We start from the raw sequence: 15,536 nt of genomic DNA, 5'->3' as shown, positions 1-15,536 counted from the left end.
CTAGGTGTACTGATGACCAATCTGGCTGCTGCATTTTGAACCAATTGAAGCTTCCGAACTTGGTACAAGGGTAGCCCCAAGTAGAGCACATTACAGAAATCTAAACGAGAGGTTACCAGTGCAAGTACCACTGCTTCAAGGTCCTTTCGGTCCAGGTAGGGGCGCAGTTGGCGTATCAGCCGAAGCTGATATCAAACACTCCTAGCCATCACATCTATTTGAGATGACAACTGCAGAGATGGATCAAGGAGTACTCCCAAACTGCGGACCTTGTCCTTTAGGGGAAGTGTAACCCCATCCAGGACTGGTTGACAGATCTCCATCCCTGGACTTGGTACCTCCTTTTTCTCTGGATTCAACCTGAGTTTGTTTTCTCTCATCCAGCCCATTACCTATCCAGAGGAGAGATACCATCCACAGTCACTGCAGCAATTAACCATTGTGAGTGTGGTGCATGCCCCTGGCAAGCAAAAACATCCCAAATTTGAAGTTGTAGAAGTGGGGAATTGTCAATAGCTTTGCGTTGATCAGTAGTTTCTCCATAATGGGAGTGGAGGAAATTGTTGCATGTGTTGGAAGCACAGTCCTTGCCTCTCTTTCCTGTGGGAAACAGAATCAGGGAGGGAGAGACTCATGCAGTTTCTGTTTGAAGGGCTATGAGTCTTTTCACTGAGCACCGAGGCCAGGATTTTCTCCTGCCTTTCCTGCAGGAACTGCTGAAGGGTAAGGGTCCCTTGATGTTGGCTGAAGCTGTTTGTCTCTATCCAGGATGGTAGGACACACCTAAACACCACAGATTTTGGTTTGGACAACAAGGCTAGAGGAAAATTGTAAACTGCCTGGTTTTGCCCTATACTATTTGTGATTAAAATTATTTGAGGGAGATCCTGACCTGAGAAAGAAATCTATTACTTGCAAACCTGATTCATAGTGTTAGGGATTTCTGCTTATTTTCACTATCACTATCACTGTTCATTTAATTAAGATTATTTCAAAACAGTATAATTATCTGGGGCAAAAGCATTGGATTTGGTCAGATGTGAAATTTAGCACTTCCACGTCTTTTCTAATATGAATATAATTACACAAATGTGAAATTCTGCAAAGCTGTATACATGTATGAGGTTTCAAAAAAATTTTTTTTGTTTAAAGATGTTCATAGTATACAATAACTGTAAACTCTTCATTGCATATGCACAGTACATATGCATATGCCAAATTTTAATTTTTTCCCTTTTTCCTATGTTACACTTGGTATTTATTTGGAAGCAAATTATGAATGATAAGTAAAAACGGACTTAGTCTAGAGTTGTACTTTTGAAAATTGTTTTAGTAACAATAAATATGGTGGATTTATTGTTGTTCTGGTATATACTGTTTGGTCAAAGACAAAAAGAGATTATCAAGAATCCACACATGCACCTGCCACTGAAAAATTGTTTTCATTCTTATAAAATAATGAAGTTGTAATCCCACTCCCCTTTCTTGTCTGGAAAAAACTGGAGATTCTTTCTAATGTCATACTAGCTTCTCGATATTCATATTGTCTGAAAACAGGATTTTAGTTGGATAAGCTTGAAACATAAAACTGTAATTAGACTCCTCTAGATATTAATGGAGAGCCAGCATGGTGTAATGGTTAGATCACTGGCCTACAACCCTATAGAAACCCACTCAACCTCAGGGAAAGGAATAGGTAAAAAAAATCCCATGTGAACAAATCTTGCCTATAAAACTCCATGATAATTTAGCCATAAATTGGAAGCAATTTGACAGTACACAACAAATATTACATATGGTTGTCGTGGTAGATGAGCAGTAACTTCTAAGCATTTTAACTGATTGTTGGCTTGCTTTAATACAATGATTTTACATTAAACAGTATCCGATAGCAGACTACATGAGAAATATTAATCAATAAATAAAATCTTTTAAATACATTTGTTACATCAAGTCTTTCTGCTACCTCTAAAGAGTCCAGTACATTGCACTCCTCTCTAGCCATTTATTGCTCTCTTGCAACAGTATTGGGCAGATATGATAAAAAAGCTATAGCTCAAATGTTTAACAACAGACTTGCATTTTGTATCGTTTAACAATCCACTGTGGTTACAAATAGCAGGAAATCTTTTGGAGAACTTTTCGTGTAGGGATTGATTACACAAAACCATAGAGAAGAGTTCTCATAACCAGGAATAAAACAACAGAATACAGTAATAATGTTGCCTGTTGGGCGACTTCAAAAATGGAGAAAATTTGGCCCTACAGATCTTGGAACTACAATTCCTAGCATTCATCACCATTAGCTGTGAGAATAAGAGATGCTAAGAATTAAAGTTGCAACATCTGGAAGGCATGAATGATGAATCATCCTTGGCCTGCAAATATTCAGTCTTAAAGTAAAGACATCAGTAAAAATACTGGGTTTAAAACTGAAAAAGATAAACATACAAGGACTTCTGAAATACAATACCTATCTACAGTGCTGTTGCACATCTGCCATATAGTAGTCTTTGGGGTTTAGGCATGCTCCTAGATAGCTAGGTAGCAATAGGTACATTATGTTTACTTTTGTCTTTTCACCATTTATGCTCTTTATTGGCTATATTAAATCTATTTACCCATTTTCAAATAATTTCCAAGTTCAGTGGTTATGGTTCTGCACACTACATGGATGTCTTTGAAAATAGTTTAGACTGGTTTAAAATACAAGTGGTGGGTTCTAACAAGAAGCTGCAGGTTGGGTTAAATTAGCCAGGTTTTATATCAACTGCATTGATTATCATTCCATTTATAGGTTCAGTTTGAGGAACTTGTTTTGATCTGTAATATCTTAAAAGTCCTAGGAACAGGGCATGTTTCAGAAATTGCCTCCTGATTTACAAACTTGGCTGAATGTTAGTAGCAAAGACTTTTCTGTTTCAGTAGGCTTCCTCAGATACTGCTTACTGAATAATTCAAATGCTCTTAGTAAGTGTTATTTTGGATTTATTTTTGAATTTGAATTGTCTCCCACCTTACTGAAAAGGCGTTTTAATTTAGAAATAAACATAGATGAATGATTTCTTGTGTGTAGAAACCTCTAGCATGAGTTCTTGGATAGCTGTCATACCTTCATAATTAATTTGTTGTAGCTTGGGTTAAAGAAGCCCCCAGTCCTTGGTCTTAAGACTTTTTATAAAATAGTTGGCAAGCTCATTTATAATATTGGCCTAGTAAAAATTATCAAAACAAGCGGAGGGAGCCCATTTGATAGCAAAAATTATTAGCTCATTGTTGGTGGAGAAAAATGAGTCAGTAGTGCTTGGTAGTCATGTGGCAGCTGATTGTTTTGCATGAGGGGGGAACTTTAGGCACAACAGGATAGCATCAGAGTTCTTGAACTGGGCAGAGCATCATCCAATGTCAATAAAGGCCATTCACATCAAGGGAATCCAACACAAAGGCTTTCTAACACAGTGGGGAATCAATATCACAGGCTGGAACTGGCAATTAAATGATGTAGCATGCTGCATCTAGGAGCTAGATGTTAGTCGCTTCAGCAGATAATACTAAGCTTGCTTGCTTTCTCTAGGAAAATGAACTCATCTTGGCAAATGTCAAAATCATTGTCTCTGCTGTTTTTGCTTGGATGTTCTTTCAGATATCTTTAACTAATGCTATCATCTTTTCCATGACTTCTGTGGAACTTGTGCAATGAGAAGGCATAATTACTGTTACTGGTCTTGCTCAGCTTTTCTCACACAGGAAGTTGGGCTGTAACTTACATTTCCAAATATGGCTTCACATGCAGAATAAATGTTTGGCAGCAGTTTAAAATTAAGTCTGAACTGAATTTACTATTGTAAATGGCTTCCAAGCCAGTTATATCAGAGTACTCACCAAAGCAAATGATTAACAGTCAGTAGTTACTGAATGCTGTTGGAACCTGGACCTATATATAGCAGATTTAGACCTCAGTTTTATATTTGAGCCTATATCAGCTGTTGAAGCATGATGGTCACAATCATTTGTGGGTGAGCAGCCACAAACAAATCCCCTTATTTGCACTACTTCATGATTCTGCATAGACACTGCAAGCTGCTGTATAACTGCCCTTTTAAGAATCCTTTGCCCATGTTGTTCAAATGTGAAACTTAAAATGACAGTCATGAGCTTGAGCAAGATTACTTTGACTGTATCCTTGTCTACTTCAGCATTCCTCTCCCTTCCCAGCATATGCCTGATGATTTATTTTTCTATAGCAAAGAGGTGGTAAAGCAAATAGACTTTCCACAATAGATAATGGCTATGGAGAAATGACCTTCTTAAGCATGTGAACACTTCTTAAAAATCTAGACTGAAATGTCATTTTATTCAGGAATGCGTAGACAGAGGATTATGCAACTATGGAATTCATGTATCTAGGCACACATGCAAAATATTTTCTTTGTGCCTTATCTAATAAAAATGTGTAAAGGAACTTTTAGTTCTAGAAGCTGGAATAAAGTATTGTAATGGAAATAGAAAGTATGTTAACATTTGTAGACTATTTTCTTGTGTGTACTGCATATGTATGTGCTACAACCAAGATTGCCTGCTTTTTAAGGCAGCATGGACTTAAAAGGGCAATGGAGTATATATGCTTAGTAATAATGCTGGTCATTACTTTTTTCCAGAAAACTTAATCTTAGAGGTGGCCTTTTCAACTCACCATCTCCTCTAGCGTGATGCTGATAAAGATCTCTGATCTTTGTTGTAGCTCCTGCTTTCAATATTAGTGCAGCTCATGGACCTACAAAAATGACTATAAAACCCTTTATAAAAGGAGACAGTTCTCCTCTCTACTAGTATCCATATATCAAGTAAAATGTTTTGCTGTGCTTCTAGCAAGAACGTGAACTAAAAAAATGGATTTAGACTCTTCCACTGCGTCACTATTTGTACAGCAGTATAGAAGGCAATGGTAAACCTCCTCTGAACAAATCTTGCCAAGAAAACCCCATCATAGGGTCACCACAAGTTGGAAATGATTTGAAGGTATACAAGAAATATATTTTAATATTTTTGGCTGAATAGCAATGTCTATAGTTTTCAGAATGATTGGTCATGACATTGCAGTAGTTCAGTGTGAAGCAGGCAAAAGAAAAAGAAGAGACTGCCTTGTCCACATAGAATATCCGTGTGCTTTGTTGTCTTCGTGTACTTGCTCACCTGTAGCTTCTGCAGAAGGATCCTTGATGGCTACAGAATTTTGTCTCTTATATGGGCCCAAGTCAACATTACCAGTTTCTAAAAACGTACTTCTTCCTTATAACATCAGTTTTTCTGATCATGCACTTAAAACGGGTGCTGGCTTGGAGAGTGGAACCAGTGCTGAATAGAGTTACAACTGAAGGGGCAATATCAAAGATGTTGCCTTTAGAAGCTATGAGGGCATGAGCATCATATCCCTGCATGTTCTAGTTCATCTTGGGGATGGATTGGATGCTGCATCAGGATGGTTGGAGTTAGGGAGACCCAACAACAATAAAATTTGTTTGAAGCCAGAAGTGGGAAAGAATGAATCAACATCCCACATTTATTTTCTCTTCTGTTTGCCCAGTAGAAATATTGCTGTTTATTTTAATAGCATGGCCTGGTGGTGCTGTTCTTGAATACTGTTATAAAACAAGGTTTGCCAAATGTAGTATTTAACCAGGCCACAGATAAAGAAGCAAGGGTTCTTTGGCCCAGATAAAAATACTGATATAACAACTTAGGGCCTGTACAGATTGGGGGGAAGGAGTGGACAGAGGCTGCCCCTTTCTCCCCTGGATCGTGGCCGCACCAACTAAATGGCACAGCAATGATGTGCCATGAAAAAGGAGCCGCAAAATGCGGCTCCTTTCTCTCTGCCACTTTCGAGGTGCCATTAGCGCCCTGAAGCGGTGTGATGACATCCCTTGTGTACCGCTCCATTTGGACACGGCACACAAGGCATGTGATTGGTGCATGCACTGTCTCAACTCACACATGCCAAAATAGCGCCTAGACAGTGCGGTAGGACTCGGGAGCATGCAAATGCTCCTCTCCCCTGAGCCCTAATTTTGGCCCCAGGCCTGTGCATAGCACCAGTCTGTACTGGGCCATAGTAACTTTATTAGGCCATCTGAGAAGTTAGAAATAATGCACAAGAATTTCAGTTCAGAACTGTTCATTAAGTCAAATGATAAAGGAGGGAGGGTAGGAGAACGTAGCTGATGTTCAAAGTATGAAATCTGCATCTGTTTGCAATTATAGGATAGAGCCTGGTTTGAATGATTTCCTGTTTCTATCAGGTACTGAAATGTTTTAGCTTTTGCCTGTGACTCTCCTAACAGTTTGTTGGCAAGGAAAAACACATAAGCAATAGTAGATACCCATAATACAAAATCTTGCAATCATAAAACAATGGTATAAAAAAGTTTCATGTCATTAAAAACTTTCTTTATTAAAATTTTACACAATTCAATTCGTTTAAAATAAATCTGACCATAAAGAACAGTGGCTAGATGGAGGAGAAACGGATGTAAAACTTGTATTAATGTAATCTATAAGAGGAGACCATTTTTCCTGAACAGGTCTTTTATTTTGATGTTTTGAGTTATATTTCATATTCTATGTTAATTTCTCCATAAGCCATTGATCCCAAATTCTTTTCCACCAGCTTCCCTTCCCCCCCCCCCCAAAAAAAAAGTTGATACCCCATGCTGGAAAATAAAATCAAGCATTTTTCTCTGAGCAATAGGGCAATTTTGAGATAACTGTATTTTTTATTTTCATTGATTGAGATTGATCGCTGGGCACTCCAGTGATCTCTGAATAAAACTGAACATTTAGATCCCTGCTGTCTCAGGCCCAGTTTAGGGATAAACTCCCTTGACTGCTTGTTAGATGAGTTTTGAGAGAGAGTGGGTGGGAGAGCGGTGTGAGGAAAAGTACTTTCATGATAATTACTTATAGGACCATGTTATCTTATCTGAGCTAGGTGTAGGCCAGGCAAGGTGTAGCAGATTCAGAAGTGGTTTCTGGAAGATTATTCGTTTGTCCTTTGAGAGTCATGCTTTCAGATTCTGCTCTGTTCTGTTTTTCCCCAGGCTGTTTAACATCTGCTGGGGGAGGTCATCCAGAGATGGGGTCTGAGGTATCAGCCTTATGTGACGTAGTGTTCTGTTTTTGTTAAATGTAGATGCGACTGGTTATCCTGCACTGTTGCTGGAATAGCACAGCAATGGACTGAATGAGAGTAAACACATTGAAACTCAATCCAGACAAGATGGAGGCATTGTTGAATGGTGATTCATCTATTTGTGTGAATGGCATTGAGCTTGTTCTAGCAGTTTCCTAGAGGATCAGGTTTGTAGTTAGGGTGTGCTTATTGATCCAGCATTGTCATTAAAGTCTTAAGTAACCTTTACCCACCTTTTGTTGACTCTGGTGGATGTGCCAACAGCAATCTTACCTGACTAGAGATAAGTTGATCACAATTATGCGTGATCTAGTAACTTTGTGTTTATACTATTTCACTGCATTGGTGCTGGACTATCTTAAATTGTTCATCCCAGATCATCAAAATAAGAAAGCTAGATTACTAGTGGGTATTGAGCAACTTCACAGTGTGAAGACCAAATTAAAGTACAGGTTTTAATGTTAACAACCCTAAATAGCTTGAGGCTAGATTACTGAAAAGACTGTTTACTCCCATAGGTAAATGCTTTTAAAGCATACATTAATAATCCAAAGTTATTAGGCTGTGATATGATTTTCATAAATACACCAAATAAAAACACCAATTTTTATTGCTTATTATTCCTATTAAATCTGGACTGTACATAATAAAACATTACAAAGTACACCCAGAGTTGTTTTGGTTAAACCGATGTTAATTCAAGAATTTGTTCTGAATGGCAAATGACCCTGGATACTGGTCTAACAATGAACAACTGCCAATAAATTGTTAAAAGTTAAAATGTTTAAATTCAAACAGTCATTGTTGTTCCAGTAAGACGGTTGGAAAATAATATTAATAGCCAGACTTTTAAAAAAAATAAATAAGAATAATCAGGTTTTTAAGGGAAGTTTGTTTTTTAAATAGTAATTTGGTTTAAACCCTGATTTCAGACAAGCTCAGCTCATCTTTTACTTGGTTCAGTTTTGATTTTTTTTATCAAGATACTTTTTCTCCAGTACTTTAAAATAGTGTTCCCCAAAATTATCTTCTAAAGGTGAGCCATTTTGTTGAGTGAGGCTGTGAATTCCTCCACATGCATCTGGCTGCATAATTCCATGCATATTGTATAACTCAGGCTTTTGAAGGTCTAAGGAAGAATTCTGTCCTCTCTAGAATTGGAGCTTCTCATTGGCTGTTTGCATCTGAGCAGGAATTTGGGTTCTGAAGGGAGATGCCAAGCACCTTTTTTAAAGTATCTCACCAATATTGACAGAGTTCAGCTTGGCTTTTATTACTGTTATGCTTTTCATCATAAACAGTGATTTCATAACTAGTTTTAATGACTTATGGCTGTAAGCAGTAAACATGATGTCTTCTCAGCTGGTTGTATTGAGTGTAGCGTTTCAGTACTGAAAGGACAAAAGTCTGCTAAAAGGAGAATTTAATACAGCTTCCTAGGTCAAGGAGTCTGTGGGTTGACATTGGTTCTTGGAGAAAGGAAAATCTGATTTTCTGTGTGCTCAATCTTCATCTTTTTTATTTCTCCTATTCAGGTATATTAGTAATTTTGAATCATTGTAGACGCTGCAGAACTCTATGCTGTAATATTTGCATGGTTAGTAAGAATAATAGGGTTCATGTGTCCCATTGACATCTAGGTTGGGGCACTGTATTACAAAGTCCCTGACTAGAAGAACAAATTAGTTTATTGTGTTCTGTATGTTGCAAATCCTTGACAGTGAAGGCTCCCATGTGGCAGATATGTAACAGAACACCATGCTGGAGCTGAGCCAACTGTGCTTTCACGCCTAAATGATGTCTTCATGTTCAGTGCATGGAGTATACATTGCACCATGAGATGAGACTGCATAACATAGTATGAGATTTATATACAATAGGGTTCCTTTGATTCAGAAAGAAAACTGATGAGGCAGTTGAATACACTCTGCCATAAAAAACTGAAGATGGAAAATACCATCTTTGAATCTTCCATGTAAAAAAAGAAATTATCTGCAAAGGTTTGGATTTGATATACTGACTTTTTATTTGAGTGATTTATTTTAAATGTAGGGCAATGTTCCCAGCTGAACTGCAAGGTGGCTGTCCATTATGATATCTTTTTTCCAATGCATTCTGGCTCTAATCCTGATGGTGCATTGCACTAGTACCTACATTTTTTTCCAGGGTCACAGAGGATGATAAGGGAAGGCAAACAAATCTGCCAGCTCTGAAAAGCCTATTTCTCCAGTGCCTTACTTCCTATGTTTGGGAATGTATCATATGTACCAGAGATGAAGAATCTGATTAAGCCTGTTTGTTGCCTTAATATAAAAAATAGCCCCTAGCAGTACACTGTATATTGAAGCTTCTGCTCAGATGGAATTTTTAAACTATCAGTCAACTCTAATTTTTAGAGGCCCAAATGCACTGTTCCTCCCCATTGAGAAATACCCTTGTTGCTGTGTCACCCCAACTGAGAGAGAGAGGGAGAGAGAGACCTTATAAAAAGAAGCATTGGTCAGGACAAGGGGTATTTGCCACCTTCTTTCCCCCAGTTAATTTTTAGGAATTTTATTTCAAAAAATAATGTGTTCTAACAACAACAAAAACTGTCTCAGTGTGCTAGTATGATGGATAATGAATGCATTAAGTAAAATTGCAGGTTCTTAATATTATATATTAGACCAGTTGTGTTAGAAATATTACAGTTTTCTGGCAGAAAATGATAAAAATAGGCGTAAACCTATGGCAGTTTGTCACTTAACAACAGTGAACTCTGTCAATACTTACCCTCTTCCTATTGTCATTCAGCTAGGTTCATACCCAGCAAAAAAGACTACCTAAACATGTTTTAGTAGACATTTTGTCCAAAAATTGCCAAACTGACATAAGAGAAGGAGGAGGCTACTGTGGCAATGGCTGGGGACTGAGTAGTACAACCACCTTCCTTCCCTAGCACTATGGCTACTCCTACAAGCTCATCCACCCCAGACATAGTGGCGGCCATGAGCTTCTGCTTGTGTGAGATGGGTGTCTTCTCTGGACTCTTGCCATTTTGCCCTTGGGGAGCTGGAGCTGTAGAAGGCTCCTGGGTGACAGTGACAGCTGATCGCTGCTGCCCAGAGCTACTGTATTCTAAATAGAGAAATATCTGTATTCCAAAGTCTTAAAAACTCTGAAACACTTCTCATCCCAAGCATTTTGGCTAAGTGTTACTCATCCTGTGATATCAGATTTTCTGTTAAAAGAAGTAATGCATAAAAATGAATATATCTGCTATAGTCATATTTGATGCCTGTTTTGTTATACTATTAATTTGCCCAGACCATTGAAAATGACTTCATCTTTTTGCTAGGGCTCAGCCACACATGTGATCATTGACCCAGAGTCTACACCTACTAACAAAACACTGAGTTTCAAACACTACTTCATCATAGGCTGTGCAGTTTTGTTTGTTTTTAATTACCAACTAGACATCCCATGGGTGGAAAATCATATTAATTCTAGAGGTAATAACTACTTTACTTGGCAGAAATCATTTAGGGAATCTTTTGGGTGTAAATGCGGTTACTTGTACTGTATATACTAACAAATGAATGTGATGTTTCTCAAAGTGAGGTGAGAGGCTGGGTAGCTCTATTTGGAGGTGGTTCAGTTGTTGTTGTTTTGTAGAAGTAGAACATGTAACTTTTATATTTAGAGTAAAAAAAATAACACTTGCTCTTTCTCGTTTTATACTTTGTGTGTGCGGGTGTGTGTACTAAAAATAATAAAGTTTATTTAATATTATTTTAACTGCCAGTAACTTTATTCTATATACTAGAACTGATATTAGCTATGTTATTTGTTCCTTTATTTTAGTAGATTTTATTTCTACATACATTCTTATATTCTTCCTCTCAGACAAATTACCTATGGGCTGTTAATAAGCAAATTATAAATAGTCTTGGCCAATCTGATCAAAGACAATACAGCAAATTGCAGTTATCTGATTATGAACAGGAAATATTTTAATCAGTCTTTTTAAGGTCCTCAGCCAACCAAATGGATCTTCCTGAGGCAAGGAATTTCCACAGGTTGGGCTCCATGGTAGTGAAAGTTCTTCACCACTATTAAGTTTATAATCCTTTTTTATTCTTGTTGAAAGGGCTAGTACCACTGATTTCTTCATTCTTAAATTATTGCATTTATATTAGGGTATACAAATGGGCTGTGGAGAACTTGGAATCAAACTTCTGTTGTCACATAATAAGCTTTCACGGAACTTGTGTCTGTCATGGATTTTACTGAATTTCTTAAAGCTGGGATGATACAAGTTGATTTTGGTTAATGTGTTTTTATCTGGTATTTCAAACAGTTATTACTTGCTGAAGTGACTCACATAAGTTTTGAGAAAGAAAGAGGGAGAGATGTTGTGCCATTAGACTGTCCAAAAAGATAAGATACATAGAGAAGGAGTGTGGTGGAGAAAGAAAGAGGAAAGAAATCAGCAAGTATTCTTCTACCAGTGTTCCAAGTGTTTTATCAAATGTCATGAATCTCAGGACTGAGGAAAAGGTGGGATGATGATGATGATGATGATGATGATGATGATGATGATGATGATGATAGCAGCAGCAGCAGCAGCAGCAGTGTTTTATTTCATCAAATGGTTTATAGTTTCTGGATAACTTTGACAGGAAACTAAGTAACAAAGATAAAAGTATAAGGGAAAATTATGTGGGTTTTTTTACCATTAAGATTCCCTAACATGCTTTTGCGGGCTTAGTACATAAAAGTGCTATTAACTTTGGGAAAGAGTTGCTATCGTTCCAAATTCTGTTCAGTAGAAGAGTATAAATATGATTCCTATTCTGTACATATTAGGCATAAATTAGTAAATCAGTTTGACACATACAGGGCTGTAGTGTAACATATTCTTTCTGCATTTTAGGTATTGAGGTGGTGACTCAACACTTCCATCATGCGTGAATACAAATTAGTAGTGCTCGGGTCAGGAGGCGTTGGAAAGTCTGCACTGGTAAGTAGTATTTTGTTGCTTCAGATATGCATGACCTTGGATCCCTGGAGGAATTTAGTATGACTATGGAGGAACTACATAAATTCAATCTGGGCAACGAGGAAGTCGAAATAGCTAAAGGGTTCTCATACCTTGGATCAAACATTGATCAGAATGGAGACTGCAATGGAGACTGCAATCAAGAAATCAGAAGAAGACTAGGAAGGAGAACAGCAGCTATGAACTAGATGAGTTTATAAAGCTTAAAGATACACAACTGAGCACTAAACTTAGACTCATCCCAGCCATTGTGTAGACTGCTGTAACACACTATCTGGGGGGTGCCTTAGAAACTGTTCTGAAACTTCAGTTGTTTCAGAATGGTGTAGCTTGTATGCTGACCGGGGCCAGCATTCTGAGCAGATAACTTCCTTGTTTTAACAGCTTCACTGGCTATTGGTTCATTTCCAGGCACAATACAAAGTGCTGGTTATGACCTATAAGCCCTATACAGCTTAGGTCCAGATTATTTGAAGGACCGTATCTCCCAATATGAACCTGCCAGAACACTCAGATCTTCAGGGAAAGGCTTTCTCTCAGTGCCACCATCAGTGCAGGCTTGCTTGGTGAGGACACAAGAGAGAGCCTTCTCAGTAGCTACTCCCATCCTGTCAAACGCCTTTCTATGGGAGGTTAAGATGCCCCCCTCCCTGCTTGCCTTTCTTTGCCAAGCTAAGATATTTTTATTTAAGCAGCTGTTTAATATATAATCATACCAGGATGGTTTTTATGGAGTATGTGTGTTTTAGTCATGCCTTTTAACTTTTGTATATTTTAATGTAATACTGTTATACTGTTTTTAGATTATTTTAACTGTTTTAAATGTTACTGTAATGTTTTTAAAAATACTTTTATCTGTGACCCATCTTGGATCCCTTCTGGAAGAAAGGTGGCATACAAATAAAATAAAATAATTGTATGCGTCATCACCATATACGGATGAGAGCTGGACAGTAAATAAAACATAAGAAGAAAAACAACTCATTTGAGTTATGGTGCTGGAGAAGAGTGCTGAGGATGCTATGCACAGCCAAAAAGACAAACAAATGGGTCTTTGAGAAGATAAAGCCTGAAATCTCCCTGGAAAACACAGGCAGGTTACAGACCGCCGAAAAGCGGTGGCCTGTACCCATCCCTTTCCCTGGTGTATCGGGGCCTCAGTGGCCAGAGCGGCAGCAGCTGAGGCCCCGATCCGCCGCTTTCCGGGCCGCGGGGAAGCGGCAAAAGGCCCCTTCCCCGCAGCCTGGAAAGGGGTGTCCTTGGGGCTTCAAGCCCCAAGGACACCCCGCGGCAGCAGGGAGGAGGAGAAAGGGGCCGCTTGGCCCCTTTCCCCTCTGCATTGCTGGCGCAGCCGTCTGAAGGCTGCACCAGCAACGCAAAGCCAAGAAGGAGTTCCGAAACGGAGCTCCTTCTTGCACTGCGTAAAGGGCGCTCTAAGCGCCCTCGCACGGCGCGATGGCATTACATCTGCGCTGCCTCGTTTGGAGGCAGCGCGTTCATGACGCCATCATGGCGGCCCCCATGTAGATGGAGCGCTGCCATCTTGTACGTCCTGAGGACGTATTAGGCTTGGGGGCGTCAAGAAGTGACGCCCCTTTTTAAAACTAGGACGTCCTGAGGACGTCCCTTATGGCCGTTTGTAATGTGTCACAATGACCAAATTGAGGCTTTTATACTTTGGCCACATCATGAGAAGGCATGACTAAATAGAAAAGACAATAATCCTAGGAATGGTAGAGTACAGCAGAAAGAGAGGAAGACCACATACCAAATGGATAGACTCAATTAGAAAGGTCACAGGGCTGGAATTACAGGACCTAAGCAGAACAGTAGAAGACTTGTCTCGTCCAGAGTCACTATGAGTTGGGGTTGACTTGAGAGCAGTCAACAACAACAACAACAAGTATTGGATATATAATACTCTTTCCTTCAAATAGTATTCATATTAACATTTAAAGTATATGTTTTGGATAGATCTGCAAATAAAATTTGAATGAATTCACCAAAAATGCAGCAAGAATCACAAATCCAAACAGAACTCAGAATGTGTATTTTAAAATGAGAATATTTTAGACTAAAGTAAAAACCAAAATTAGTCCTATTTAAAATGAATTCTGCTTCAGGTAAATTCATTAAAATTAATTGGACTTCTTGGTTGTAACAAACTTGTTGATTTCAGGGGATCTGTTCTAGGTAGGACTAACTGGATTTTGTAGAGTGTCTCAACATATTAGTAAACTGGCTATCTGACTTTTCTCCAAGTAATAAGAAAAGTGGATGGTGATAAAGGTAGGAATAAAAAGGGCAAGCACCTGCATAAATTTATTTATTTATTTATTTATTTATTTATTTATGGTATTTATGGTATTTATACCCCGTCCTTTAGCCCTAAAGGCTATCAGAACGGCTTACAATTATTATTTTTAATTAGACGGTTCACTGCCCTCAGGCTTACAATCTAAAAGACATGACACAAAAGGAAAAGGGGATGAGGTCCAGTGGTTACTGGAGGGAGGGCTCTTCTTCTTCTGGCTAGCCCTGGTGGAGCTGGGCCTGCCTGTTCACTCCCCCACAGGCCGAAGGATGAAAGTTAACATGGAGGGAGGGCTCTCTATCTTCAGGCTAGACCCAAAATGGCCAAATCCAGAATTATATAAACTGTTGCTCTTATAACTGGGAAACACAAAAAATGACATGTTTAATATATTTGTGAGACTGTTCAGAAAATTCATAAAATCAAAATATTAAAAGATGTCTAGTATCATCACATAGAGGCAAAGCACAAATATCAAATAAATTCAGTAAGATAAACTTAAAACTTTTAAGTACTCAACCAGCATCTCTCGCCCAAAACTAACTTAGCTTTCCTTCCTTAAAACACAATGCTAGTAAAGAAAAGGTGTGACATGTGTTTAAACACTTCATGTGTGCTGTAGCTGTGCCCAAATTGATTATAGTGAGACATGTAACTTAACAACATAGTTGGAAATGAGCAGCAACCTTGACAAATTTCTCTCTTAAAAATGGCTGATAATTAAATACTTTCTGTAACATTATCTTGAAGATAGAGCAAATCAGGCCTGAACTCTTCCTTGAAGCAAAGATGACAAAACTGAGGTTGGTGTACTTTGGCCATATGATGGGAAGAAAGGAATCATTTGAAAAGAGTAATGTTTGCTAAAGTTGAGGGTAATAGGAAAAGAGAGAGACTGCATTCCAGATGGATAGATTCAATCACAGAAGCCATGGCCATGAATCTGCAAGAGCTGAGCAGGACAGTTGAGGATAGGGTGACTTGGAGATTTC

The 15,536-nt window shown here is 38.5% G+C and overlaps 1 protein-coding gene across 2 annotated transcripts in view; it reads left to right on the top strand.

The window, feature by feature from the left end:
- The window catches only part of RAP1B (RAP1B, member of RAS oncogene family), a 38,821-nt gene that overhangs the window by 12,479 nt on the left and 10,806 nt on the right, over positions 1-15,536 (top strand). The window contains exons 1-2 of one of the 2 annotated variants that reach the window (XM_042467814.1): positions 705-723; positions 12,105-12,191. In XM_042467814.1, coding sequence (XP_042323748.1) covers positions 12,135-12,191 — 57 coding nt within the window. In that variant the 5' untranslated portion in view covers positions 705-723; positions 12,105-12,134. Of the gene's footprint in view, positions 1-704; positions 724-12,104; positions 12,192-15,536 lie in introns of those variants that run through there. The other variant, XM_042467813.1, reaches the window with a different exon arrangement.

Source organism: Sceloporus undulatus, chromosome 5 (genome assembly GCF_019175285.1).
Source record: "Sceloporus undulatus isolate JIND9_A2432 ecotype Alabama chromosome 5, SceUnd_v1.1, whole genome shotgun sequence".
In the NCBI taxonomy this organism is placed as follows: Eukaryota; Metazoa; Chordata; class Lepidosauria; order Squamata; family Phrynosomatidae; genus Sceloporus; species Sceloporus undulatus.
The sequence above is the reverse complement of the archived record's forward strand: the minus strand, read 5'-3'. Positions and strand labels throughout refer to the sequence as shown.